At 42.7% G+C, this 27,036-nt stretch overlaps 3 protein-coding genes across 5 annotated transcripts; 2 read left to right on the top strand and 1 right to left on the bottom strand.

The window, feature by feature from the left end:
- Positions 1 to 70: 70 nt before the first annotated feature.
- Positions 71 to 11,782, top strand: LOC133475321 (arrestin domain-containing protein 3-like). 3 transcript variants are annotated; one of them, XM_061768015.1, is made up of 17 exons: positions 71 to 833; positions 1,511 to 1,571; positions 1,667 to 1,820; positions 1,919 to 2,015; positions 3,047 to 3,303; positions 3,449 to 5,517; positions 5,608 to 5,703; positions 6,361 to 7,116; positions 7,642 to 7,796; positions 8,495 to 8,618; positions 8,746 to 8,840; positions 8,917 to 9,013; positions 9,549 to 9,805; positions 9,884 to 10,065; positions 10,171 to 10,258; positions 10,377 to 10,610; positions 10,772 to 11,782. In XM_061768015.1, the coding sequence occupies exons 1-6, from the start codon at positions 590 to 592 to the stop codon at positions 3,689 to 3,691; spliced, it is 1,056 nt and encodes a 351-aa protein (XP_061623999.1). In that variant the 5' UTR covers positions 71 to 589; the 3' UTR covers positions 3,692 to 5,517; positions 5,608 to 5,703; positions 6,361 to 7,116; positions 7,642 to 7,796; positions 8,495 to 8,618; positions 8,746 to 8,840; positions 8,917 to 9,013; positions 9,549 to 9,805; positions 9,884 to 10,065; positions 10,171 to 10,258; positions 10,377 to 10,610; positions 10,772 to 11,782. The 3 variants fall into 3 exon arrangements, with proteins under 3 accessions (XP_061623999.1, XP_061623998.1, XP_061624000.1); XM_061768014.1 differs by lacking the exons at positions 9,884 to 10,065; positions 10,171 to 10,258; positions 10,377 to 10,610; XM_061768016.1 differs by lacking the exons at positions 71 to 833; positions 1,511 to 1,571; positions 1,667 to 1,820; ... (5 more) ...; positions 7,642 to 7,796; positions 10,377 to 10,610 and adding an exon at positions 7,904 to 8,392.
- Positions 11,783 to 12,774: 992 nt separating this feature from the next.
- On the top strand, positions 12,775 to 17,771 carry LOC133475325 (arrestin domain-containing protein 3-like). Its single transcript, XM_061768024.1, has 6 exons — positions 12,775 to 12,995; positions 13,345 to 13,516; positions 13,596 to 13,683; positions 13,757 to 14,013; positions 15,987 to 16,057; positions 17,379 to 17,771. Exons 2-6 carry the CDS (start codon positions 13,349 to 13,351, stop codon positions 17,446 to 17,448), a joined length of 654 nt encoding a protein of 217 aa, XP_061624008.1. The 5' UTR covers positions 12,775 to 12,995; positions 13,345 to 13,348; the 3' UTR covers positions 17,449 to 17,771.
- A 3,395-nt stretch (positions 17,772 to 21,166) lies between these two features.
- On the bottom strand, positions 21,167 to 23,251 carry LOC133474939 (piggyBac transposable element-derived protein 4-like). The gene is made up of 2 exons (XM_061767125.1): positions 23,079 to 23,251; positions 21,167 to 22,961 (listed from the first exon to the last, which is right to left on the bottom strand). Exons 1-2 carry the CDS (start codon positions 23,249 to 23,251, stop codon positions 21,167 to 21,169), a joined length of 1,968 nt encoding a protein of 655 aa, XP_061623109.1.
- Positions 23,252 to 27,036: the final 3,785 nt, after the last annotated feature.

Here is a 27,036-nt window from a genome sequence, read left to right as displayed (position 1 = left end):
TGACTTTTTTTTGTGTGAAAAACATTGTGTCATTATCCACAGAGGTTGAAAAAGCAACAAGCCTATTTTGACAAAATAAGGACAAAGTACAGATAACGGTGTTCAAACATGGGTCGTAAAATTAAAGAACAAAATGTTTATACTTCCCACCACTGAGTTGAAGCCAACATGCTACTTCTATCATAACATACAGTATTCTATCTTATTCATTGCTTCTGCGTGCGACACAACAAAGTGGAACATGCTATTTAAATATAATCAACATGGCTTTGTCCTGCTTGGTTCCCATTTCAAAAAAGAAATAAACTTCACCGATATTTGATGTGATCCACATTATTTGACAGGAGACGAAACACGACTTGCATACCCAAAACAAATGTGTGAATTGGAGTTGATGAAATTTGCTTGATGTCGTCGTTGCAGTGTATTCCGGTTGTGACAGACAAGAAAAACAGGTTTCCTCAGATCCACCCCGCCGCCTGTTCGTCGTAGTAGTTCTGTCAGTTCAACTCAACAGTCTGCTTCTGCTTGGATTTAGTTCCTGTATTTTTTTCTTTGTGATATTGCAATTTGTATTGATTTCCGGGAAATGACCATCACACATTTCTCAATTGACTATGACTCCATCAACAGCCAAAACATCTTCACAAACGGAGATACAATCAATGGAAGAATCATTGTGGAGGTCTCGAAAGAAACTTCAATCCAATCGCTAACCTTCGTCGGAAAAGGAAGTGCAAAGGTTCGCTGGCATGAACGTCATGGGAAACATGATCGTTTCTACTGGTCGAATGAGGAATATTATGAGATCAAGCAACATATCTTGAAAGCCGGTAATGTATTGCTCTACCCATTTTTATTTTTAGGCTTTACACCATCAGGATTTTTGGAGCCGATCGCGAATCAGCTAGTTTAAAACAAAACGATAACCCATCGCCGATCCGATCATATTTAAATGACTTGTTCATTGACTGTATGTACTTGTGGACTGTATACTGGTCATGTATTCTAATCAGTCAAGCCAACATCACAACATGACAGAAATAATGGGTGTTAATTTACTGTAATGAAATCATTGTATTTAAATTACTTCACACACACCGAAACTTTAGCGCAGGATTGAACAGAACGGCAGCAACCGTTCGTGCTAGCAGTAGCTTGCTAGGCTACATAACGTTTTGTTGCCTACTTGCGAGCCGTATCGTATTAAAAGTACGTGAACATACCGCAAGCAATACTTGAACGAATGTCTTTTGGATTCAAATGTACTGTATACGACGGCGACGCGGAGTAAATGTCTTTAGCGGAGCCGATCCACGACGTCATTGATCGGATCGGCGAATTATGACATTAAAGCCAAAACTTCCGATCGGCGTAAAATGCTAATCATCGCCCGATACTGATCAAGCCGATCAGATCGGTGTAATGTCGAATTATTTTCGTAGACAATGTTACGAATGAGGTTTTATTATGACAAAGCACAAATGACTTGAACGTTTCACTCCTCTAGACACTGCATTTATTGCCAAAGGAAGACATGTGTTCCCCTTTTCCTTCATGGTCCCTAACAGGTACAGTATATACTGCGGTTATTTCTGTTTCTGTTATTCTTTAGCTTATTTGCTTTCACGTCAATGAAATTAAACTTGAAAAATGTACTTTGCAGGAAAATGCCATCATCGTTCAAGTCAACGATTGGTAGAATTGTTCATAAGCTTAAAGCGGAGCTTAAACAATCGATGAAATTGAAATTGACAAAAAAAGCGAAAGCCCACTTCACATTTGTCCCCAAAGCAGACATGGATATACCTGGACTTATGGTGAGACATTTTCAACAAATGGATTTTAGTTTCAAACTGTTGAAATCATTTTAATATGGTGCACATTATTCTCGAGATGGACCTGTTCTGTCTTTCAGGAACCTCAGCATGATTGCACCGATAAAAAACTTTCAGTCTTTGGTTCCGGAACCATTGCAATGGATGCGTACACAAAAAAAATGGGTTACAAACCAGGTAAGCGTATGGGTCATTTTCTAATAATTTCATTAATAACGGTAAAGTCATGGCCCACAAGGTCATAATTGTTTCACAGAAAAAAAATATAAGAAATATTTTTCAAACTTTTAATGCCAAAATGTCTTTACCGTTATGTGTCCAAAATGATGTCTGATGGTTTGCAACACGTTTTCAGAAGATGCTAATTCAATTTTGGGCTATACAGTGTAGGATTTTTTTCTTGGGGATGTAACAATATTCACGATACCGCAATATTGCGAAATTAAAAGTGCCTCGATATCATCGTGGTTGTGTCTCGGTATAAAAATAATGAGCCGTTGTGTGTAGAATTGTGTTTTAGTTTTGGGCTGGCTCTACGCTGGCACACCACTTAGCTAGGCTGCTACAACCGGACGGTGAAACACGGACAGAAACCACTAAACCTGATTGAGAAGCACTCGGCAAGAGTCAAGAAGAAGAAGCGCGAGAAAAAGAGGTTTGCTTTCGCCTCTTTGCCCCACCTCTACCACGAGGTTTCACGCAATACCGTGAGCTTTCCCCACGATAACGCAATAATTAATACCGTGATAAAACCGAACTGTGAGCTATCGCTATCGTTACATCCCCCAATTTTTCTCCTATTGCTTTGCTATTGTGTCTTCAGGGACCTTTTACAAATGGTCGTTCTATGTCACTCAAGCTGTCTTTCCCATTAATGCCACCAGAGGGAGACTCATTATGTTGCTGCAATACACCAGAGGGGTCTGTGAGGTGAAGTTCCAGGATGAGGCAGCCGTTTTGTATTCACAAAATAGCAGACAGCAAAATAAATGGTTATTTCTGAGATATGAATGAATATGTATGAAGTTCTCAAAATGTCAGAAATATTGCATGTTTTTACCGTTATTACCATTGTATAGCGACAAGAGTGCGATGGCTTTTATGAGTAGTTTATGTACAACGGAAATGAGCTATTCAAGTTGACAGTTGTCATCCATGCACTTCCCCACTCGCGCAACTTACACCCGTGATTTTGCGTTCCTTTGCAGGTGAAGATCTCCAAGTCAAAGTTGAAATTCATAACCACGCGTCCCGTGACTTGAAGCCCAAATTTGTATTGTACGAAAAGCAGAGTTTCTTTGCTCAAGGTCACAGGAGACTTCACACGCAGGATATCGTCAAGGACAAACTTGACACTGTTGATGCCCGTAGCAAAGAGACAGCGGAGAAAAGGATCCGAATCCCAACAAATCTGCCTCCCTCCATTCTGAACTCAGCCATCATCAAGCTGGAATACCGGCTGAAGGTAGACTGCAGGTTCTATTTTACCTAACAAGGTTATACCATTTGATACAGGAACTGGTAATGAAAATAGTCGCACAAAGCGAACAAAAAAAGGAGAAGAAATGCAAAAAGTCATGTCAGTAACTAACAAAGTGCAATTTTCACAGATCTTTCTGGATGTCAAATATGCAATAGACCCGAAAATCAAACTTCCGATAGTTGTCCTACCTGCGTTTGAGTTTCCTGCAAGAAACCAACCTCCAGGTCCGGTCGTCTATGGATTTGAGGACTTTGGGAACAAAAAGCAACAGAGCTGGAGCGAAGCTACCCAACCTTCGGATCTCCCTCCACCGTATGGAGCGCATACGCAGTATCCCAGCTTGAGTCGTTCTGAGAAATATGGAAGTTGATCATAAATCATTCAAATCAACTGTACCCAGAACGGTGCCAAAACAACACAACAAATACATCTAAGTAAAAAAAAAAAAAAAAAATGGATTATCTTTTTTTGGGTGGTGAAAATGACCATCGAACGAAATTATTTTAATTTATTATAATGCTAAATCTGTATTAAAGGAGAACTAAACAATGTTTTCCAAGAATGCCAGCACTTGTAAAAACACACAGATTAATATTGCATTCATGGCATAAGTCAGAATCCAAATCTCAAATTGGAGTTACAGATATCTACAATTCCCTTGCAGATATCCGTAATTCACTAGCCAATATTGACGGCTGAATAGCAATTTGTAACAATTCCTGGTTTAGACGAATCACAATTGTCTTCCACGTATATTGAATGAAATTGCTTCAAAATGTGGCCAATGACTGGTCAGGAAGTTGCTGTTGTTGTTGTTATCTATAATGTTAATTCCGGATAGTCAAACTTACCTTTTACATGTTAAATGCTAAATCTCCACAATTGAGCACGTTTTCAGCAACTATCTTCAACCATGTGTAATGTATTTAGAAACAAATCTCTGAATTGGCGTTACAGGAACTTTACAGGTAATTTGAGCAAATGTGTTATTTCGGAAGTCTGTATCGAACTGATAGCGCTTTGTATTAATTAGTACTAAAGAAGTAGCTCTCAATTTCTGGTTGGCGAAGCATGGGCAGAGAAACAGAAAGTTAGTGTCTATAATTGACGAAAAAAGCCCGATACATTTGATCAGTTGAGCAATAGCGTTCATTTTCAAAAAGGTTTGGTGGCTTGTGTCATAGCATGTTAGCTCCCATCTAGTTAGCCCTCCGCTAGTTAGCGCTTTGCTAGTCGGTTAGTCCTCCACGTCCTCACGCTCGCTGTTCTTTTGTTTGTGTGTTTATACTTTTAAAATAAACTGTCATAATGTACTACATAACAGCTGTGCTTTTGTATTAGTTTTTGTTTGTTTGCTTTTTGTTTACAAAGGATAGTTCGATCCATGAATTTTGCCAAGCAACAAGCGCAAACCTGTCATGTGAGCAACCTGTTCAATTCTGTTTATTTGCAGTCTCGCTGCACCCATGAACTAGCTAAAATGACTATTTCATAGTCGTAAAAAATATTAAAATGAATGAATGAGTTCCAGTAACCCACAACAAATGTGACTTAACATAGTCAAGTTACAATTTCTATTTCAACGGAGCTAATGAGTAACTAATGCTGTATACTAAAATGACACATGCAAGTTAATTAGCGAGCTCAAATGGGGGAGGAAAAAAAAGTATCCTACTGACAAAAGTATGTAACTACAGGAGAAGGAACATCCACAGTACAAAACTGCAGTACGGTATTTGATTTCAAAGTAACCAAACCCTAATTTTACAGCTTTTCTAATTTGACAAAGTTGGTTTGTGTATGATTGTGAAAACAGGTAAAGTATCTTAAGACGCCTCAAGATTTTGGTAACACTGCCATGATTTCAGGATTATTAAACCCTAGTTTTAGGGTGTGCTGATATTTTTGACTTTAGTAACCATTTTTCAGGTCCCCAAGTTATTGGCGGAGGACGACATGAGTTTCCTTTTGGCTCTCCTTCTGACTGATCTTCGATTTTGTTTTTTTTTTTCTTTCATTTTAGTTTTTTTTTTTATTATTAAATGTATTGTTCTTGACAGAGAAATGACATCTTCCTCATTTGGGGCTCATCATAATTGAAAGGCAAAACTCAAACAACCAAGGAAGACCAAAAGAAGGGCTGAAACCAAATTCATATTCCTTCAAAAAGAAGGCACGGATATCTCTGCACTTATGGTGAGACTTCACTTTTTATTCATACAAATCAATATATGGTGTATTAGCAGAAGACCACAGTTATTCAAAAAGGAGGCTTTGGTGTTTCAGGAACCTCAGCACGATCGCGTCCAGAAAAATATCAAGCTCTCTGGAACAGTAACAATGGATGTGTACACAGAAAAAAAAAAATGGTGTACAAACCAGGTACTTATTGTTAACCACTTTACACATGTACACACATGCACACGCACACACAAACAAAGTTTAACAAATTTATTCGACCACCTCTGCCTTAAATTGACAGTATCGGTAATTATACAAACATCATTTATGTGTTTCTGTTAGTTTAGCATTAATACACTGCAGTATACTGTGTACAAGTTCTAAACGGAATTATATATGTTTTTCCCGATAAAATATCATTACCGTATTATTGTGATCCATTAATTTTCAAGTGCACTGTTTAGAATTCAACAGAAAAGCATATTTTTTGCTTAAGGTGTTAAATTAATGTTAAAAAAAATTGGAATTGGACCGCCGTACAGTGCACGTCATTCACATTCACGGTAGTGAAGGGTGGGGCTTTGGTCAGAGACAAGAGGACGGGAATCTTGCTAGCAATTTGAAAACTCCAAACTCCACTTGAAGTGCTTGAATGTTATGCTACACTAATTTATGACCTCTGAAAGAACCCCAGTGAACCTGCTCAAATTTGAAGGAATTCGGTATGGAATTCCTCATTCCTGTTCAAAATAGTCAAATGTTGATAGCTCCCTGCAATTGAAAGAATCTGCATTAACACTTCATTATGCTGGACAGTCTGGTGGTCTAATTCATTTTTGCATGTCGTCTGCTCATTAGGGTTTTGTCTCCCCCTATTCTCGTCAGCCCTGTTCCTTGTGTCAACCAATCCGCTCCCTCTGGCCATTCAGGACTTGTTCAGGTGTTACTTTCGATTCTACCACATACCTTGTTTGCGTTTTTGGTGAATAAATACTGTGTTGAGATGGTGCCTGGTCCCCTGTCTTGCTTCTCCTGCATTCCCGCATTTGGGTCCACCTCTTAACTGCAGACCACCACCACCACGGAACCTCACATCAGGCTGTGCATCATCTTCAGTGGCAGAAGACGCTCCAAAATATATATTTGAGGAATACTCCTGATGTCTCACACTAATACAATATAATTTTGATAAGAAACATACATCGATTGTACATGTAAATTAACATGTTGTTACATGTTAGTCATTCAATTATCAATGCGGGCATAGTAGCAATAAACAATTGAAATGCACATCTAGTACTTTTACTGTTACGTTTTCAGAGGACTACAAACTGTCCTGGACATTTTTCTAAGAATACTAACTTACTCCTTGATGTAGTGGCAATTCATTTGAACCGAAAAAAGTAGAGACAAGCATTATGATGGATCCCGTCAACATGGTCCTCTTTTGTCTCAATCGGCGGTGAACGAGCAGAGCGAGTGCCCTTATCTTAAAGCTCATTGAAAGCATTTTCACTCACAAAGGCTTTTCACTTGGTGTGTTTGGCGCATGGACAAATCGCCAAACACAAAACCGACCTTTCCCGCGCATGCACTTCTGCATGGTGCATTCAAGTAAGTGTCGCTTATCAGAGGCTAACGCTGTGCTATATCGCGCTAATCTGTGAACCCAATCAAAAGTCGCAACTCTGCTTTACCTTGTGCAAAACCAAAACTGGCTAATTGGTTAAATTAGCCAGCGTGTAGAGAGATATTAACCATATCTCCCTACACGCGCACTTTAAGTGAGAACATATCGAGATTCCATTGCATGATTCCTCGTGAATGCAGCATTACATCACCTACGTGAATGCAGCATTACATCACCTAGCCGCAATATTAAACCTGCTTAGCGCAGCGGGGTGACGCATGACAAGCATTATTATAACATTATTATCAGAAGCTCATGCTAAAGTTAAATAGCTAATGCTAAAAGTTAGTAAATGCTAATCTGTGCTAACACTGCAAGTCTGCTTACCACATTACTTGTAGTTTTCACTGGTGATTTTCAGTTCCTTACTTTTGTTGAATTTTTGCGAATTCTTTTTGTTTTACCAGCGCTTTTAGTTTAGTTCTGCTTTCTTCGTTCTTCTTTTTCAGTACCTGCTGTGTTGAGAGTTCAGTCGCTGCCGTGCCCAGTCCTCAGTTGGTTTGTTGCTTTGTTTCTTTGTTTAATGAAGTCGAATTTGTTACCGCAGTCAGTGACTGCTTTCGGGTCCGACTTCTGCCTCAAATGTCAAGGCCTGCTCTCTTTGGTAAATGACGATGAAATACATTTTAATTCAATATGGCGGCATCAAAAGCCAACATACCTTCATAAATAGCAATACTGTCAGTGTAAGACTCATCATGGATCTGTTATAAACATAATTCCTTTTTATGAAGGATTTTTTTAATCACAAAAAAGACATAGAAGAGCATATGGTAATTTAATCATTTTGATCAAATTGAAACATGCAGTATTCTTTACATTCCTCATAATCTTATGTCCACTGATGACGTCAATGCTAACACTAATACTCCTATCAATGAAAAACAGGAATGAGAAGTTACAGGGTGCCTTCGTGCAAATCATTTTGTTGGACTTCTAAACTCTCAATGTAATGTAAACGTGCCGTACATTTTTTCAAATGAATGCCAAATAACTTCCTGATTATCACGTTGTTCATTCTCAGATTTACTGTCATTTCGTATTGTAAATCTTTTTTTGTATGAGTTTTCCAAATGGACAACATGGACGTTTCCATTTTGAACAAGAAAAGTTAATGGAATTTTACTGGTAGAACTTGAAACGTGTTACATGACTTCCTTTGGACTAGTTGTGACTCCACCCTTCGCAATACTTTTCATTGTAAGTGAAGTTGAAAATAATCTGGTTCCTTATCTTCCCTTTGAATTCCATTGCACGTGATGTCATATGACAGCATTTATGTAATTCTCGAGCGCTGCACAGCCGCATATTGTCTTAGGTTCCTGAATGGAACCAGCTTCGGAGGAAGAACCACTGTGAACTTTTGGAAGAAACTACCCATCGAAGGAGATATTTGATATCATCAAAGAAGACATAATGAACCAGGGTAATGCATCTTTATCTACATTTTAAGATTATAATTTTGTTTTAACATTGTTCCTACTTTGGTGTCTTTAGGATGAGATTTTTAGGGCACACAGATATACATGACTTATCAGTAATCATTTTTTCAGCTCCGGATATGAAACAGCCAATGACTTTAGAAGGAATGTTTGAAACTGACATCACATTGTATCCAAAAGAAGGCATGACTATCGCTCCACTTACGGTAACAATTTGCATTTAAACAAATCAAGAAGTCTTGGTAGGAGAACAGTGATTTCAAAGAAAAATGTGTTTTCCAGGAACCTCAGCATGCTCAGATCCAGAAACATGTCAAACGCTTTGGCTCCGGATCGGTAACAATGGATGTTTTCACCGACAAGATGGCCTACAAACCAGGTAATGTGTAGTGTACTCATTAGCATTGCATTGGTTGGAATGGCTTCCTTAGTCGTTTGTCTGCCACTTCCAACGAGAGGGACGGTTTACTTTGGATCACATTGTTGTGGTTGTAATCGAACAGTTTCAACGTGACCCAAAAAGGGCCTCTTTCAAAGTTGTTTACTTTTTGAGATTTTTTCCAACAGAAGCAATGTCATTAAAAAGATTAACAATTTCCACTGAGCTGAGCTAATTATTGAATTGCTCTTGTGTTGCATATTGTTATTTACAATTGAGGGATGCATCCATCCATCCATCCAGCCATCCAGCCATTTTCTGAGCCGCTTCTCCTCACTAGGGTCGCGGGCGTGCTGGAGCCTATCCCGTGCCGCCTAGAGGGATACATTTCTATACAATTTCTAATTCCTTTAGTTTTAGCAACGAGTTGTCTATTTTCCTTTTTCTACTTACAGGTACATGATAATGCATTTGTGAGCATCATAAACTTCACACATTCTGGGCTCATAAACAAATTTTTTTTTTTGCCGTGTAGGTGAGGGTCTCCAAGTCAGAGTGAAAATCAACAACCGATCAGCTTGTGCAGTGACGCCCAAGTACATATTGTACAGAAAGCAGAGTCGGATTTTCCCAGGCGGGAGGACAATTGGCGTGTTTCCTATCCTCAAGAGAAATGCCAAGCCCGTTCACGCCCACAGCAACGAGACCATGACCACTGTTATCACCATCCCAAGAGGGATACCTCCCACCATTTCAATTGAGTCACACATTGAAATCCAGTACAACTTGAAGGTAAACTCGACTGACATTATGTCAGGATACACTTTTGTAAAAAAAAAAAAAAAGATTCTGTGTGCCTGTTTTTTTTAGATGAAAAAAAAAGGTGTGCCACCAACGACAAGTAGTTTTTACCATGCTTTCCTTAAACTGAACAGTTGCATGGTCACTTGTTACCAGGCAAACTCCATCCTGCTGCATTCCTATTGGATGATAAAAACAATTGCTGTGTGCCAGACAAGCCAACTACGCTGTTTGACTGAGCCAGCAAGAAAGTCAGGCACACACACGCAAACACTTTCCTCCCAAACAGCACTGTAAGGATTATGAGCGAATTTATTTTCACGCTTTTGAATTGAAATGGATAATTTGACGAACAGACATCTGACATCTGCGCTCATGAAGATGTTGGACCCACACGAAGAGCGTCACAGGACAGCTGCTGGACCCTCGACGGTTTCCCTACAGGTCAGTGGATGATGTGGTCAGTGTGGAGTTACCCTTCATCTTGGAACACCTCAACGGTGCAGGGATTTACACCAGGATCCTTTTCTACGCCATCATCCCAGAACTCTTCTTCTCCTAGCATCTCCTGCTCAGCGTTTCTCCTGCCACTGACAGTGGATTCACTGCTTCCTGACAGGCAGCACACAGCAAACCATCTGTCTGCATATCAATGCATGCATGTGGAACGGCTAGCTAGCACAACCTGGAGTTGAACACGCTTAACAATGTAGCGTTTCAAGTTCCTGGGAACTAGAATCTCTCAGGACCTGAAATGGAAGTCAATCATCACCCCCCAAGAATCTGGGAATGTGAGGTTGTTAAAACCTTTTCATCGAAATGTGTATATGTCAAAGCAAAAGTAATTGGAATAGTTTTTGGGTTTTTTTTTCATGACTCAATCTCACCATGTTTGCACATTATGTATGAAAAAAAAAAACCATTTCAACTGATTATCTTTTTGTTGTATTTCTTCAGGTCTGGCTGGATATGACTGGCTCAAACTTCACATACCTCACACTGCCAATACTTGTCTTGCCCAACAGTTTACATTCTGCCAAACAACGAACCCAACAACAACAATTGCCAGATGCATTCACTTTGGGAGTTGCTGAATATCCAAAACCAAACCAGCAAATGCCGAAGGCTGGACAACGATCACCAAAACCCCGGTCTATGGACTACCCTCCTAACTACTAAAATCATGCAAAAGGGAAGCCATTGCTCTGTTTCTTGTTTCTTAACCTTTGCAGGGGATTCACATAATGGCAGGAAATTGCATCCAAGCATATTGATACAATTATGTGTATATCCAAGCAAACAAATTGCCACACGATAGCTGTATGTAGATATGTGCACTATATTTATATATTTACATATTTATACTTTTTTCTAAAAAAATGTGTTTTTTAAGTCGGCTTTTGTTGGGGGGGTTATTTGCTTTTTAATGACGTGAATGAACCGACTGACTTCAAAATTGGGGGCGGGGGGAGTTTGATGGTTGTCTATCTGTAAATGATGTTAGTTAAACAAATGTATTGTGAGCTCAACTTGGCATCGACAGTGACCCCAACACATTGTTGAGGCCAGTGTGTACAACCGAGAGCAATGATTCTCAAAGTGTGGTACTAGTAGAGGTACCAGGTACAGGTCGGTTTAACTTTTAAATGGAATTGTTTTGTTTTGTTTTGAAACCTTTATTTGGGTACATTTTTATTTAACTTTTAACTTTCATGAAATAGATTTGAATTGAAACATGATTTAAGAGCAGTTTTTTTTATTTTCCTAAATTTAAGTGTGGTATATAATTTGTAGGAATAAGACCGCGGTGTTGCTTTTGATGAATGCACATTCGACTCCACTGTATTTGAATGTTCGTTATGATGGTGATACTTCGAGAGCGAAAAAAAAAAAACTGACCTTGACAAATGCTACTTACAGCTACAAAATGTGTTGGACATCCTGAAATAAATAAAATCTGATTATTCATCCTTTTTTAAACTGTACTTTTTTTTTTCAAATTTAGGGGTGATAATCCATTTTACAAGTATGTGCTGAAGAATATACATCCGTCAGTATTCAGTGGGTGACTTAAGAAATCAAATCAAATTTCTCTCTTCCTTAGTAATTGAACCGAATCGAAGCTCCAGCTCGGGTTACCTTGGTGAATGTGACACCTCCAGCCTGGGTCACATGACCTTGCGTGACACAGATACAGTACAGTTTGTAAAGAGGTACGCGGCTTGACTGGATACATCAGCCCCTGCCTGCATTCATTCCATATCATCGAGGAAAGGTGTGACACGTGTGACCTTGTCATGCCAATAAAGCATTTCTCTGTGGAGTACGATCAGGTAAATGAAAGAGGAACTTTGTCTTCTGGAGATGTCCTGTCTGGAAGAGTGACCGTGGTGGCCAGCAAGGAGACCAAAGTGCAGTGTTTGATGGTCAAAGCTAAAGGAAACGTGGCGGTCAAATGGTATGATCGAGATGGGCCAACCACGGTGCTCCACCGAGATGAGAAGAAATACTTCTGCTTGGAACACATTATTCTTCAGGATAAGAATAAAGGAGATGGTTTGTATTTTGATTTTCTTTCTTGCAGGTTATTGTGTGCTTCGTAATGTGAACCCTAAATTGTTCACTCTTTGAATTCAAATGATGATGATGTTTTTTTTTTTTTTTTATTTGGTGAATAGTTATTGTTTTTTTAAATCTGAAAAACACGAGAACGTGTGGAGAAAAAAAAAAGGTTTCATGTCTAAAGTTCTCTTTCTCAATACAGTACAGATGTAGTCAGTGTTCTAAATTTTTAAAGTTCATTACAATGATGTAGGACAGAGTTTTTACTATTGCCTCCAAATAAGTTTCAAAATGAAAAAAAAAATTAAAAAATTTAAAAAAAAATATATATATATATATATATATATATATATTAATATTTGTCAGTAGAACTTCTTCAAGGCTTTTGCATACTTGTATGATTTCCAGCTAAAATACACCAATGCAACAAATGACATTTCACTTTCAATTTGGCCACGAGGCTCGAAATCATTTGGGGCGAAACGGTAGATGTTTCTTCACGTGCATGATTACAGATTGTGCTAAATACTCTTCAATTGACCTTTTTTCCCTTTTTAGGATCAGAAATTCTTCATCAAGGGAGAAGTGTATATCCTTTTACCTTTGTGATTCCAAATATGTGAGTACTCTTCTAGTAATTACATAGACAAAAGTCTTGGAACATACCACTAAATTCATAAATTCCATTATCAGGAGTTGGATTAGGTTGCTTAGTACATCCTGAATCTTCTTCACACAATTGTATTTTTAACACAAACAAAGACAAGGATGGAAAAAGCCCTTTTTATGTGCCAAACAATGCACAGAGAGAGGGGGTCAAAATAATAACATGCCTCAAATGAAATATGAACTCGTGTAGCCAGCAAAATCCTAGCTGGACTTGAGGTGTCATGTCCCGATACTTATGTTCAAACATTTGCTCATCAAATGAAAAGACTTCCACTGACCCAGTGATCATTTCTTTGCAGAGATATGCCTTCGTCCTATGCGGGCAAATGGGGAAGAATCACATACAGTTTACAAGCTCAATTGACTCAGTCCATCTGGAAGATACACAAAACCAAGATGGAGTTCCCATTTCTTACCAAGTCTGAGTTCCCCTTTGCTTCCAAATCACAAATGTTGATTGTCGGACTGCAAGTATGCAAATGGTTAAAATGACCAATAGATTATTCCAGTGAGAGCTTTGCGTTCTCACATCACGTCTTTGTTGCAACAGGAGCGGCAATGTGCAACCAAAATGTCCTTTTCTGGCTGTGGGAAGGTGACTTTGAATGTGACTTCAGAGAAAATGGGACTGACACAAGGTAAATACGTTTCATTCGGCGAGTCTCATGAATGTTGTACGTGACTCGAAACGGCATTTGTCACTCCTCATAGGTGAAACGATGGACGTTTCTGTTGAAGTAATCAACAGATCGAACGGTGCAGTGACACCCAAAGTCTTCCTTTGTGAGAAGCAAATCTTTGTCGCTCGGGCGGAGACTATTGTGCACACAAATGAGATCCTCTTCGGCACAGGAGAGTCCGTCCCAGCTCGGACCGCTCGCACCATAAGCAATGTTTTGAGTATCCCCGCACAGCTCTGCCCCACCTTCTTCAACTGCTCCATGATCAAGCTTGAGTATACACTCAAGGTAATCAGCTCTTTTAAAAAAAAAACAACAAAAAAAAAAAAAAACATTTCATTCATTGCTATGCTCTTTCCTGGAAGCACCTTGAATTCCTTTTGTCTGTTTTAATGTCAGTGCTTGTTGCAATTGTTATGCGGGACCATATCACGCTGAAGCCGGCCAGCGAACAATACCAACTATGGCTGAGAAAAACATTCATAATAACTCGGCTAAGTCGACTTCAAAAAAGATCGACGCAAAGATTTCTGCCTCGAAGCTACGCCGTGACCAAAAGAAAAAAAACTTTCCGCCCGGAACCATGTTTGCGCCGCTGGAGCCCGTGTTTAGCACGGAAATTTACTGCAAATTTTGACTTTGCCAAAAATCATAGAAGAGCATCTGTAAGGCATTTTTAAGACAGTTAGATGTGTAATGTACATATAACATGAGGTAGGACTGAGCTGAATGGTAATTGGCATTTTTTGACCAAAAACGGCAATAGCTAGTGTGCTAATGCTAATCGCGATTGCTAACCGTTTTGCTGTCTCAAATTCTGTACCCCAAATTTATACCATAGACTCAGTACCAAAATAAGCAGTTTAAGAATTGAAATCCACCCCTCATAAATGAGGATAAAATCCATGTTATTTGTAAAAAAAAAAAAAAAAAAAAAGTAAAGAAAATAAAGGGTTGAGGCGATTATGATTCAATTATTTGATCAGTAATCAATAGGAGAATCGATTCTAAAAAGATTCGATAGTGACAGCCCTAATGCCAACACGTCATTTGGAAGAAGTTAAGAGCCAAACCAAGTAGCATGTCTATTTGCTTTTTAACCATCTGTTTTAAAAGTCCAGCGAAGCTATAAATACTAACGTTCACAGTATTATTCATTAACCCAGCTAAAATTATTACAAACCAGCATTTAATGAGCACCTGTGCGCGTGCGTGTGCGTGTGTGTGTGTGTGTGTGTGTGTGTGTTTATGGTGACAAGACGAAAGGAGAGGAAAGAACAGGATACTGCATTGTTGTTGTTTTTTTACATACCGAAATGAAATGTTTCATTCAAGTAAAATAAAAATAAAAAACCCAATGATAGTTCATTTAAATGTGCAATTCTAATGATTAACTGACCATATATTCCTCAAAGGATTTGCGTGCCATCGAGCAAAGAAAATCGAGCTCAGCAGAAATTTGAGCTCCTCTTTAACTAATCAGTGAAATTGGTCTCTTTCTCTGTGTCAACTCATCTGCTAGCCTCCGGCAAGTGTGCTGAGCGAAACGGTCCGTGGCGTTTTAGCAATGAAATCACATTGATGTGTTGCTAATCCGTGCCACAATTTTTAGCTTATTGTTTGAAAAATACTTTTTAACGTAGATATACAGGATTCAGTTTTTACTTCGCACAATATACATACAATAGGAGTCCATCTATGCATATGATAGAAAAGCGTACATCATAAGTAAGTCACTGCTTTGAGTAAACTCTGGCAACTTGACAGACTGTGGGACTGAACAATAATCTCAAGTACTATGAAACATTTCACTTCTATGTAAACTTTCACTGAACCCATTTTAGAAACATCATCTTTTTTTATTCCTTTGGTCGTGTTGTATTTGTGCAATTCTGCGCCAGAACCCAGAGCTCCTTTGCATTCAAAAGCACTCCAAACGTTGATTCTTTTACCGATTCAAACCGGTTGAATATGCACGAATGAGCTAATAGCTGAAGGAACTAAAAGTTATATGTTGGGTTGCAGGTCACTCTGGGTGACCAACTTGCAAGAGATGCAGACATGAAACTTCCTCTGGTCATTCTATTGGGATCATCCCAACCATGTCATCAAAAACCAAAGCGCGGAAGCTTCCACTTGATGCGAGAGTCAAATTAGTGTCACACAATGTGTAAAGGCTGTGACCAGAATATGAAAGTGATTTTTTTTTTCCTTCTGTTTGTTGGAGCTGAGAGGAAATGTATACATTTTCTGTCCACAAGGTAAAGATTCTGAGCCACGGACTCCACCGATTACCTCCAAGCAAGCACCAAATTGCGCAACTCGTGTTAATGTGAGTACGGAGTATTATTTTCGCCCATTAATGAGTTAGGTACTTAGTTACTTTGTTAGTTATTTAGTAAACTGAATTATGCAAAAATAAATAAATACACTTGTATATCGAATTTATTTTCCCTTCTCAAAGGAACCATTATTTATTTATTTTATTTTATTTTTGCCATTCCTGGGTGAGGAGAGTTACTGGCATGGCGGAAATGAGGAAGTAGTTCCAATGACGACAGCTTTAAATGCTGCTCAGCCGAGCACAATTGGAATATGCCAAACTTATCTTTCTGTTTCTGACATTGTTTGATTTTCTTCAGCTAATTGTTTGTGAGTGGGGATTTTTCATTGGATCCAGATTGGCCAGTGGCCACGCAGAATGGTGAAAAATAACAGCTATTCTATATTGTTTCATGTGTGTGCATGTGTGTGTCTGTGTGTGTGTGTGTTTGCGGGTGTGTCTGTGTGTGCTTGCGTGCGTCTGAGAAGCATTATGACATAATAGATGTCCTCATAATAACAACAACAACCTGTGTATTCACACAGTACTCTGAGATGAAAACCACATTGTGGATTTTTCCACCCAGGCAAGGTCTGCACCATTTTCATTCAAACTGCTTCAAAACAATTGAACTTATCATTTGAACAAACACACAACACTCTTGTATATATATATATTGTAGATGCGCGCTAACCCCACCAGGTCCTTGAGTTAACACATGCATCGACCCACGGTTGAGTGTTCAACTGACCCCCCCCCCCCCCCCCCCCCCAAAATAAAAGAACAATATCCTGAGTTCACCATTCTCAGTAGTGTAGAACAGCTCAAGCTTTGTAGGCACTGCTGATTTTTTATTATGTCACTTGAATTTGTCCATAAGTGATGCATTGGAAAAATGTTTACACATTTAAAGCACATGAGAAAGAAAAAAGTCAGACAGGCAATTATGTAATTGACTTGTGTCAATTATTGTGATGACATAAACACATGACGATAGTACAATGGTTATGGGGGAAACAAAAAACCCAAACTCAAAACCGGTTGTTGTTTTAAAAGTTTTCTCGGAGTTATACTGTTAATAGTCCAAGGGTCAGTTAGCTTGTCAGTAGCACCTTGGCTTTAATATTAATACATGCACACGACACAACACCTAGCTTCTCTCATTCCACTGCAAACAGAGGAAAGTGGTGCTGTCTCAAAAAAATCTGTAAAACAAAATAAAAAATGCTAAATCCTACGTCGGCATGAACAGTGAGGTACGATTAATTGCCGCAAAAACGAGGAATGATATGAGTGTGTTGGTATTGAGTTTTTGTATACATGATTCCAGGCCCCTTCTGTCAGGATTCAGGTTGCAAGTTGGACCCAGATGCAGAGAGGACAGCGAGGTGGGTTTGTGAATCAAGGTTTATTGCAGCTTGGAAGCGAACAAAGGAACTCCGAGAACTAAATCAGGGATTGGCAGTGTTCCAACGAGGACCGGTCCGGCAGGGTAGGAGTCCGCGTTGTCGGTGGGCCGCAAGAGGTGAGCACTGGTTCGCAGGGAGCAAGGGCAGATGGCAGACTGGGGACAAAGAACAAGGACTAGGTCGAGGTAACTCACTAGGTCTTCTGAAACAGCAGCCCTGACACCTTCTTGTTCCAACATGACTGTGAACCGGTGCGCAAAGAAAGGACATGGATGAGAGAGTTTGGCGAGTGTGATCTTGACTCACCTGCACGTAGTCCTGACCTCAACCCAATAGAACAACTTTGTGATGAATTAGAGCAGAGAGCGATAGCTAAGGCCTTCAAGTCCGACATCAGTGACCTCACAAATGCGCTTCCGGAAGAATGGTCAAACATTCCCATAAACACACTCCTAACCCTTGTGAAAAGCCTTCCCGTAAGAGTTTAATTTGTTCCAGCTGCAAAAGGGTCGACCGAGGTCGTATTAAACCCTGAGGGTTAAGAAAGGGATGTCACTTAAGTTCATGCGAGCAGAGGCAAATGAGTGTGAACTACGTCTGGCTTCTAGGGTGCAGTATCTTGTGTGCAGACCTGAAACTTTTCTGACGCAGCTCATGCAGTATGAGTTCATGGGAACGAATTCAGGTCACCCTGAACCGTTGTTTCCTTAGCAGCAGCATCGTGTGAAGTGGGACATCTTCCTCTCATCTCTAAATTTTACAACTGCATGAGAGCGTCCTTGGAAGTACAGTGGGCAGCAGTAGAGCCTGCCTGGCAACTCTGGCTCCTTGGACAGTGTGGAGGCGGTCAGCTTCTCACTCACACACACACGCACCCGCACAGGCACATATGCACAGCGTCTAGTTTTGGAATAAGGGTAGGGCGGTGCAGCTTTTGGCACCTCCCACCTCCAGAGTTAGTACCATGACAACCATGTGGGCCTGCTGGCGTCTCCCTGTCTTCGCCAGCCGCCGTTGCCATGGTAACTCCCCATGGGGCTCCCGCAGATCAGCGGGATGGGCGTCCAGTTGACTAACGTTCTCCCAGCCTGGTAATAGCTGAGGGAGGAAGAAGAGGGCGAGGGTTTGTGCGAATGTGTGCATCACAACCTGGCAGTGCCCAGCTTTTGCTGCATTCAGCATTTAGTCTGCTCCATCCATCCATCCATCCATCCATCCATTTTCTACCGCTTATCCGAGGTCGGGTCACGGGGCCAGTAGCTTTAGCAGGGACGCCCAGACTTCCCTCTCCCCAGCCACTTCATCCAGCTCTTCCGGGGGAATACCGAGGCATTCCCAGGCCAGCCGAAAGTGGTCTCTCCAGCGTGTCCTGGGTCGTCCCCGGAGAGCCCGGACACCCTGCGGAGGAAACTCATTTCGGCCGTGACCGTAGATCGACCGGGAAATTGAGAGCTTCGACTTTCGGCTTAGCTCCTTCTTTACCACAACGGAACGATACAAAGTCCACATCACTGCAGACGCTCCACCGATCCGCCTGTCGATCTCCCGTTCCATTCTTCTCTCACTCGTGAACAAGACCCCAAGATACTTGAACTCCTCCACTCGGGGCAGGATCTCATCCCCGACCCGGAGAGGGCACGCCACCCTTTTCCGACTGAGGACCACGGTCTCAGATTTGGAGGTGCTTATTCTCATCGGGCTGTGCCCGGCCGCCAGGCGCTCGCCTTCGAGCCCCGCCTCCAGAGGGGGGCGGCGGTGACCCGCATCCGGGCAAGGGAAAACTGAGTCCATTGTTTGTCGCCATCATAAGGGGTCTTTGTCTGGTCCCTCACCTAGGACCTGTTTGCCATGGGTGACACTACCAGGGGCATGAAGCCCCAGACAACTTAGCTCGTAGGATCATTGGGACGGACGGCTCAAGGAGGAGCAGTCTGCTCCGATTTTGGTTCAAAAGAGCTCGAAAACAAGAGTGCAGACCTCCACTAAGGCTTAAAGATTTACCATCTCTGAAATCAATAAGTAAAAAGATCTTTGTAGCACCAAGGAGGTCAAATTTAAGGATGCACGCAATAAATCACAGCCTGAATTTGTTGAGATTTGACATAAATACTGTAAATACATCTAATCTGTTGAATGCATTTTCCTATGTTGCAGTTTAAGTTGCTTGCAATGTGGAGCGGATTCAATATGAATTATCCTCACCCTGGACATTTGTATATTATTCTTTTACATAATATGATATTATATTTGTTAATATTATACAGTATAGATCATTTATATGAAATCATGCATAACAGCACAAACTATAATTAAGATATATATTTTTTTTAATGCAGTCGCTCTGACTGTTTTATTAATAACCCAGGTCGTTGCTGTCCAAACTGTAAAAAAAAACAACATTTTGTTTATTTTTGTGCGTGAAAGTATCTCAAATAAAGAAAAAGCTACTTAATGGATGTTTTAGCTGGAAATAACACATTGTGGAAAAAGACTGTCAGAGATATTAATATGTCCATAATGATCGAAGCTCTCCCCATACAGATAAAATAAATGTATGTAAATGTACAAAGTACTACCAAATTGTCCTTTGACCTCTTTCCTGTACCATTAGCAGCAAGAAGCTAATGAAAGCAAATCCTTTTCTCTGTAACTCATTTGGGCAAAGTTACGCAAAGTAAAGAACAGCCTCGATGGCAAACACCCACCGGCTCCAACATTTTGACCTCTTGCACAATTGAATGACATCCAGTCGTGTAAAACTGCACTGCATCATATTTCTGCTTATGTTTCAAATATTTGAGTTACATTTCTTGGGGCTAAAATATTAAACAGCTTTCAGAATGCTGCAGTGCACTCCTACAGCAATGCAAACGACAAGCGCAACCATCAAAATGTTGTTCAACTAATACCTTTCTGTCAGTGTCATTCAAGAGAAACCCATGTGCTGATCTCACTCATTCCCTATTTTACACACACATCCTCTCCAAGATACAATTTATTTCATCCTGCATTTCCCAATCGTTGCCGTCAAAGAAACACTTTGGGGGGTTTGGACCTCGGGCGGCTCAGTGTCAAAAATGGCCTTGGCTCGGTCTGCCGGCAGGAGGGGGTTGAGGTTGTTTTTTTGTTGTGTTTTTCCTGTCACTAATTGTTCCAAGCTGTGAGTGTGTCAGCACATCAGCTGCATACTCAAAGCAGCAACGGTTCATTCATTTCAAATGTAACACTTCTTTCGCATTCTTCATAAATAGTGACTTTTCTGCGGCGTGCACAAAATGGACCATTCAATCAGATGTACATCTTAATGAGCATTTATTGAAAAACGAGAGATAAACATTCCATGGTAAAAGCTGTCCGATCTAATGTAAGTGCAGAAATTTGTTCTTTTTTTTTTTTTTTAATCATATAAAAAAATCCTTAAACATATAAAAAGGTGACAAGGCAATTCAGTCAGTGTTACAAGAAGGCAATGCGCCCAAACATTCTACACTATTTCAAATACAGTACTCTGTTTATTGTCTCTATATGCGTGCAATATTTCTAACTAGCTCAAAAGTGGATATGACTATACTGTGCACTGGTTGTGAGTGGCCTTTGGAATTAATATGGGTTGATTTATATTTATAAAAAAAAAAAAAAAAAGTATCCCTTGACATGAGATGATTATACAGTTTTTTTTTTTTTTTGTTTGTTTTTTTTAATAAAGAGTTTATTTATGAAACTCAGAGAAGCAGCCTCCTCTGCATAGGTGGACATTGCATATCTTGCAGCCGAACACGCTCTCGTGTCGTAGTCCCTTGTTGGTGCAGTTCCTGCAGCGCCGCGAGCGTTCGGACATGCGCTCCAGGCGGTGTCCGTACTCGATGGGCGAGTCGGCGTGCCTCTTCCGGGCGGCCCGCTCCATGCCCCTCGCCCCCTGGTAGTCTCCGATCAGCTGCTGGGCCAGCCGCACCCGGAAGTGGTGCTGGGTGAGCTGCTTGCCGTTGAGGCCGGCCGGCGCCGTGCCCCCTCTGCTTTCCTTCATGAGGACGTAGGCGTTGACAATGCACACGTTGACGTAGAACCACAAGAAGTAGCGCCACCACTTCCTGTGCGGCCGGCCCACCTGGTAGCACTCCCTCAGCTGGTCGCACAATTCCACTCCCCTCATGTTCTCCTGGTACAGCAGCAAGGGGAGCGGCCTCGGTAGACCGAAAGACAGACCCGAGCTCTCCGTGATGTCGCTGTCGCCCTCGCCGTCCATCTCGCAGTTATGCTCCTCCCCCGGACTGATACCCACAATCCCTGGGGCGGAGTTGGTGGACAGGCAGCTAATGACCTTGATGTCCCGTGTCACCGTAGCAACCAGGTTGCCACGCTGGCACTGGTAGAACTCCCCCTGCGAGAGCTTGCCCACATTTCGAGGGCGGAGGACCTCGGGGAAACCTTTGCGCCCCGAATGCGCGGGCCCGCAGGCGTAGAGTCCGTCCTTCAGCAATCTCTGGAGGAGGGGCACCGAGTTGAAGAAGCTGTCCAAGAAGAGGTGGTGGTACTGACCCTCCAGGCCACGCACCAGGGAGGTCACCGCCCGGTACCCCTGCAGCACCACCGCTCGGTCCTCGCTGGGCCGGCCGACGTGAATCTTGGCCCGGTGGCAGTAGCCCGAGCGCGAGTCGCACAGCATCCACACGCTCAAGCCTTTCCTCAGGGGCTTGGAGGGCATGGAGGGCATGGAGTGCGTGGGCGAAGAACGCCCTTTGGTGACAAGGGCACTCTTGTCTATGGTCAGACAGCGGTTGGGCGTGTACGCGTCCCACATGGTGTTCTCCAGCACATCCAGGAGAGGCCTGATCTTGAAAAGGCCGTCGTAGCCGCGCTCGCCGCGCACGGGTTCCCCCTCCCTGTCGCAAAGCTGGAGGTACTGGGTGAGCTTCTCGAAGCGCCTGGCGGTCATCGTCTTTTTAAAGCCCGCGTTGCCTATGAAAATGTCGCTGGCCCAGTACATGCCGCTATCTGGCAGCCGATTGACGCCCATGAGGATGTTGAGGCCCACGTAGGCTCTCATCTCGCTGTCGTGGGTCGGGTGCCAGTGCGGGTCTGTTTTGCCATTCCTCCTCTGCCGATAGAGGGCGTTGTTGTTTGTTTGTTCCACCATGTGTTCAAACAGCGAATCTGGGAAGAGTATCCGGAAATAGTCACGGGGCTCGGCGTCGTCCCCCAGTGAGTGCTGAGGGCCGCTGGAAGCACCGAAAGTCTCGATAGAAATCACCTGGTCCGGTTCGCCCCAGAAGTCCGGAGACGTGCAGTCCTCGTACAAGTCTTCATCGTAGCCGAGAAAGCTCGCTCGCTCCTCCTCCTCGTCCTCCAAATCGGAGAAATCGAGGTCAGAGTCGTTCGAGGTGGCGTCGGAGCAGTTAGTGGAGGTGGAATGGTAGCACTCCTCCGAGTTGTCCTCCTCTTCGTGCTTGAGTCCATTGCTCCCAGTCACCAAAATGATGTTGCAGCCTGCCCCGGCCGCAAGGCTGCTGGCCGCCGCCGTGCTCGCGGAGCCATTCTCCCCCACGCCGCCACCGTCCTCCTCGTCCTCCTCGTCCTCTCCTCCTTCCTCCTCCTCCTCGTCCTCGTCCTCGTCCTCGTCCTGCGCTCCGTCTTCTTCCTCGTCCGAGTCTGGCTTTTTGTACGGAATTTCAAACCACTTCACGTCGCCACAAAGATTTAGCGTGTACTCTTGGCCGTCGCACGCCGCACTACTTTCTGTATCCGCGCTCGTTTCCAAAATGGTAAAAAGCTCCCTTCCGTTTCTTGCCGTCGCCATGTCGGGGTATTAAAGCGCCCCTGCATGAGTCCCTTTTCGCCGTGTTTTTTCCCCCCACGCGGCGGGGAAATAGACGCACAAAGCGGTCATCCGAAGTGAGTCGATGTGCTCCGGAGGGCAGCGTGCCGGCCGCACGATCAAGCTACACGGCGTTTGCGGGCTCCATTCGCATTGTTTCCGCTCGCGGTTCTTTGTGGGCTTCGCAGCGCAGTGTGGCCGCAGACGTCAGAAGCTGCATGCATGTCCTGCTTGCTAGGGCGTTTTGCGACTGCAGCTGGTGGGGTTGCTCGTTCGCGAGGCTGGCAGATGGCCGCTCGCTCTTCTAATGCCCGCTGGCATTCGGCGTCGCCGTCATCTCCGAGCAGTTTGCACAAAAACATAACATTCACGGGACACACTTGAGTCATAGTCGCAACGAGCGGGCTCATCAGGTGCACACCCAAAGCTTTGTAAACATGAAAGTTGGGCGCACGTTTCCACTATTGGGACATTGCGTGCATCCCGACCACAATGCAGTGATGCACATCAAAACAGCGGCGTCAATGGACTGAGCGGAGAGGCGGCGTGTTCATTCATAAACATGTGTCTTCCCTCTGACAGGTTCCTACATGAACCTGAAGCCCTATAGGCTATTGTGGAATTAGGGACCTCCCTCGCTTTTATGAATGCGAGCAGATACACTCGTGTGTTTTGAGTCTCGGGCTGAGGGTGAACAGCTCCCCCTGATGAGATTGATGGCTCCTCTGCAAGCTACTGTATGGCGCGCAATGCAAAGGAGCAGACGGGAATGTTTATGCGATGCCACACGAGATGAAGAGCCACCGTCTCTTCACCAAATTTGACCTTTGGTTCCACCTCATCTCACACCTTTCAAGACACGACAGCGTTGGGCGCGTTTACAAGTAGGCAAAGGTGCGTTCGGGGTAAATAACTCACAGACCCGCGGTGGTGCTCAAGCAACTGCCCACCCAATTCCGATTTGAGTCCTTTGGAGAACTGGACTTATGCTCCCACCTTCATCAGAGGCCCTCGTGTGCCGACTCCCGTGTCACGCGAGTTTCAATGTGATTGCTTAATTCTGAACATAGCCACGTCCCCATTTATAAGAGGGTATGCGCACTGGTGTAACCACGGTATTTCTTTCTATTGTTTATTTCTTTACTTCCCCCGTCTCTATTTTGTATTTGTTTTAATCAATTCAGTTGTGCAGGTTAAATAGTTAATAGTCACCTTGTATTACGTGTTGACTGTTGATTGTGTTGACAGAAATAAATACATAAGTTAAAAATATACTACTGTTTATTTTCTCTAATTGTATGAAGAATTTTGGCGATAGGTGACCTTTTTACGATAGGCTTGAGCACCTGGCCCCAAAATTGTTTGTGCAAGTGCCTTGTACAAATACTTTATGACTGTACTTAAGTCGTCGACTGTGTTTACTTTTACTCTCTACATTTGAAAACATTGCTTTTCAGGGAAGACGGCACGCTGGACGACTGGTTAGAGCGTCTGCCTCACAGTTCCGAGGACCGGGGTTCAGATCCCGATCCCGATCCCGGCCCCGCCTGTGTGGAGTTTGCATTTTCCCACCGTGCCTGGGTGGGTTTTCTCCGGGCTCTCCGGTTTCCTGCCACATCCCAAAAAAACGTGCATGGTAGATTTAATTGAAGACTAAATTGCCCGTAGGTGTGAATGTGAGTGCGAATGGTTGTTTGTTGGTATGTGCCCTGCGATTGGCTGGCAACCAGTTCAGGGTGTACCCCGCCTCCTGCCCGATGATAGCTGGGATGGGCTCCGGCACGGCCAGCGACCCGCGTGAGGAGAAGCGGCTCAGAAAATGGATGGATGGATGGATGGTTTTCAGGGGTGAAAAAGTTTGATCCACATCCTTGCCCGCCCACGAAGATGACTGGTTTTCTGAGGGCATAAAAGACATGGCTGCGCCCAGGGCAGCAACGGAACTTTGCACACCACTGGGTCCACGTCAATTGCTTTCGGGCGCCTTGCTCGGAATGCGACGAGCCTAAAAAGAGGTTTTACCCCTTTTGATATTAAGACGTAAAAAGAACAAAGCACTTTTGTGGTCAAGTGCAACCCTAAGGTGATTCATGTGGTATATGTGCCTCATGATACTCATTTTTTTAAAAATCTTTTTCAATGTCATTCAAGTGTAACAACTATTTAACTGCTACCAGGACAAATACAGGCTAATTATTTTCAAAACTGCACTACTACAACTTTGCCTTCAAGCTGATTTCGTCATGTCAGTGTCTTTGGATTTGACCAAAAACCTCTGGATGTAGATTTCTCGCTCACTTGGGAGGTGAGCAGTTAAATCAAGTCTTCCTGTTTGGGGAGGTGGGGGATGGGCTGCCGGAAGAGTCCCTTCCAAATTCCTTTAGCCGTGGCCTGCGTCTACATGGCTGGCGAAGCAGAGAAAGCAGGCGCAGTTTCTGCATCCTTGCTCTCGAGCTCATCACAGATTCTTGTCTCAGTAGGATCGTATTGCTGCTGTGACCTACGGGGCCTTCATGTTGTTTGTATCCGCACACGGCGCGCACGAGCGCTTCACTGCACTCCCATGCGGCGTGTTTGGGAACAGTGGGAAATGTTAGAGGCTGAAGTCCTCCGACGTTTGGGCCAAAAATAGAAATCAAGGGAAAAAAGCCTCACTCCCAGCATTTGCAGGCCCCTGGAGAAGAGTGCTGTAGCAGACCCCTCAGAGAGTCCTGCGGCGGGGTGGAGAGACGCTGACCAATTGGGGCTCAGACCTTCAGTTAGCGTGTTAGTGTGTGCGTGTCGCTGCAACTAACTCAGCTCCCTCGTGGATGAGTTCAGAGAGGGCCCCAGTGTGTGCGTACGTGCGTGCGTGCGTGCGTGCATGTGGAACCCACAAGACGGACCAGCCCTTCCCTCTGTCACTTCCCTGAATACTCTGTTGAAGGATTTGTTTGGAGTGGATGTTTTCTTCCAGCACCGATTTCCTCCTTCATTCGATTGGAACAGAAAAAGGTGAAGAAAAAAAGCAATTCAAGCCAAATCAATAAACTTTGCCTTGAACATGGAATTTCATGCAAATTAAATTGGGGGGGGGGGGGGGGAGAAAAAAATCACAGTCATGGTTTAAAATGAATAAATTTACTTAAAAAGTACTGAAAGTTTGACTCAAGGGGGTATTGGTATTGTTATCATTATATTGCAAAATTGCTATCATAATATTGCCTGGATTTCTGCCTGAAATAGTCATTAATGTGGCCCAAGAGGTATGCACAGGTTTTGCGGGCAGCGACCTCTTGTGGTATTATTTGAGAAGCGCAACACTGTCAACATTTACGTTTGATTTTAAACAGCCCTTGTTCTTCTGGCAATCATATTCCATCCATCCATTTCCCCTACCGCTCAGTAAGATTCTAGTACCACACACAAAAAAATTTTTTATCTACGCATTCATCTTCACATCATTATGCACCTATAAAAATACACTCATGATGTTTTCATGTAATTAGTATTTGTTCAATGATGAAGTGGGGGTTTTAACATATTATTCAGGTCAAATAAATACGTTTTGACATTTCATAGCAATTAAAAAAAAAAATGTCATTCTTTAACCCTGAAATTCGACAACATTTCTAAAATTAACATAAAATGAATTTTTTTTTTTTTGAAAATATGGCAGCACATACTCGACACGTCATGTACATTGAAGCTCTTCCAGGTCAAATTTGACCCGTGCGAAATGGATTTACAAGTGTTTGTTAAGTCAAGGAAAATGGTGGAAATCTTGA

The sequence above is a fragment of the Phyllopteryx taeniolatus genome, chromosome 3 (assembly GCF_024500385.1).
Source record: "Phyllopteryx taeniolatus isolate TA_2022b chromosome 3, UOR_Ptae_1.2, whole genome shotgun sequence".
In the NCBI taxonomy this organism is placed as follows: Eukaryota; Metazoa; Chordata; class Actinopteri; order Syngnathiformes; family Syngnathidae; genus Phyllopteryx; species Phyllopteryx taeniolatus.
The sequence above is the reverse complement of the archived record's forward strand: the minus strand, read 5'-3'. Positions and strand labels throughout refer to the sequence as shown.

What these genes read in the sequence shown, in the direction of transcription:
- LOC133475321 (XM_061768014.1), top strand. Translation starts at nt 590, where the DNA reads ATGACCATCACACATTTCTCAATTGACTATGACTCCATCAACAGCCAA. An exon ending in GCAACATATCTTGAAAGCCG is followed by an intron (nt 834 to 1,510) that starts GTAATGTATTGC and finishes TCACTCCTCTAG; the next exon opens with ACACTGCATTTATTGCCAAA. An exon ending in AGCTGGAATACCGGCTGAAG is followed by an intron (nt 3,304 to 3,448) that starts GTAGACTGCAGG and finishes CAATTTTCACAG; the next exon opens with ATCTTTCTGGATGTCAAATA.
- LOC133475325 (XM_061768024.1), top strand. Translation starts at nt 13,349, where the DNA reads ATGCCTTCGTCCTATGCGGGCAAATGGGGAAGAATCACATACAGTTTA. An exon ending in AGCTTGAGTATACACTCAAG is followed by an intron (nt 14,014 to 15,986) that starts GTAATCAGCTCT and finishes TCTGTCCACAAG; the next exon opens with GTAAAGATTCTGAGCCACGG. An exon ending in ATTGCGCAACTCGTGTTAAT is followed by an intron (nt 16,058 to 17,378) that starts GTGAGTACGGAG and finishes ACATGATTCCAG; the next exon opens with GCCCCTTCTGTCAGGATTCA.
- LOC133474939 (XM_061767125.1), bottom strand. Translation starts at nt 23,251, where the DNA reads ATGGCGACGGCAAGAAACGGAAGGGAGCTTTTTACCATTTTGGAAACG. An exon ending in GACGAGGAAGAAGACGGAGC is followed by an intron (nt 22,962 to 23,078) that starts GCAGGACGAGGA and finishes GGCGGCGGCCAG; the next exon opens with CAGCCTTGCGGCCGGGGCAG.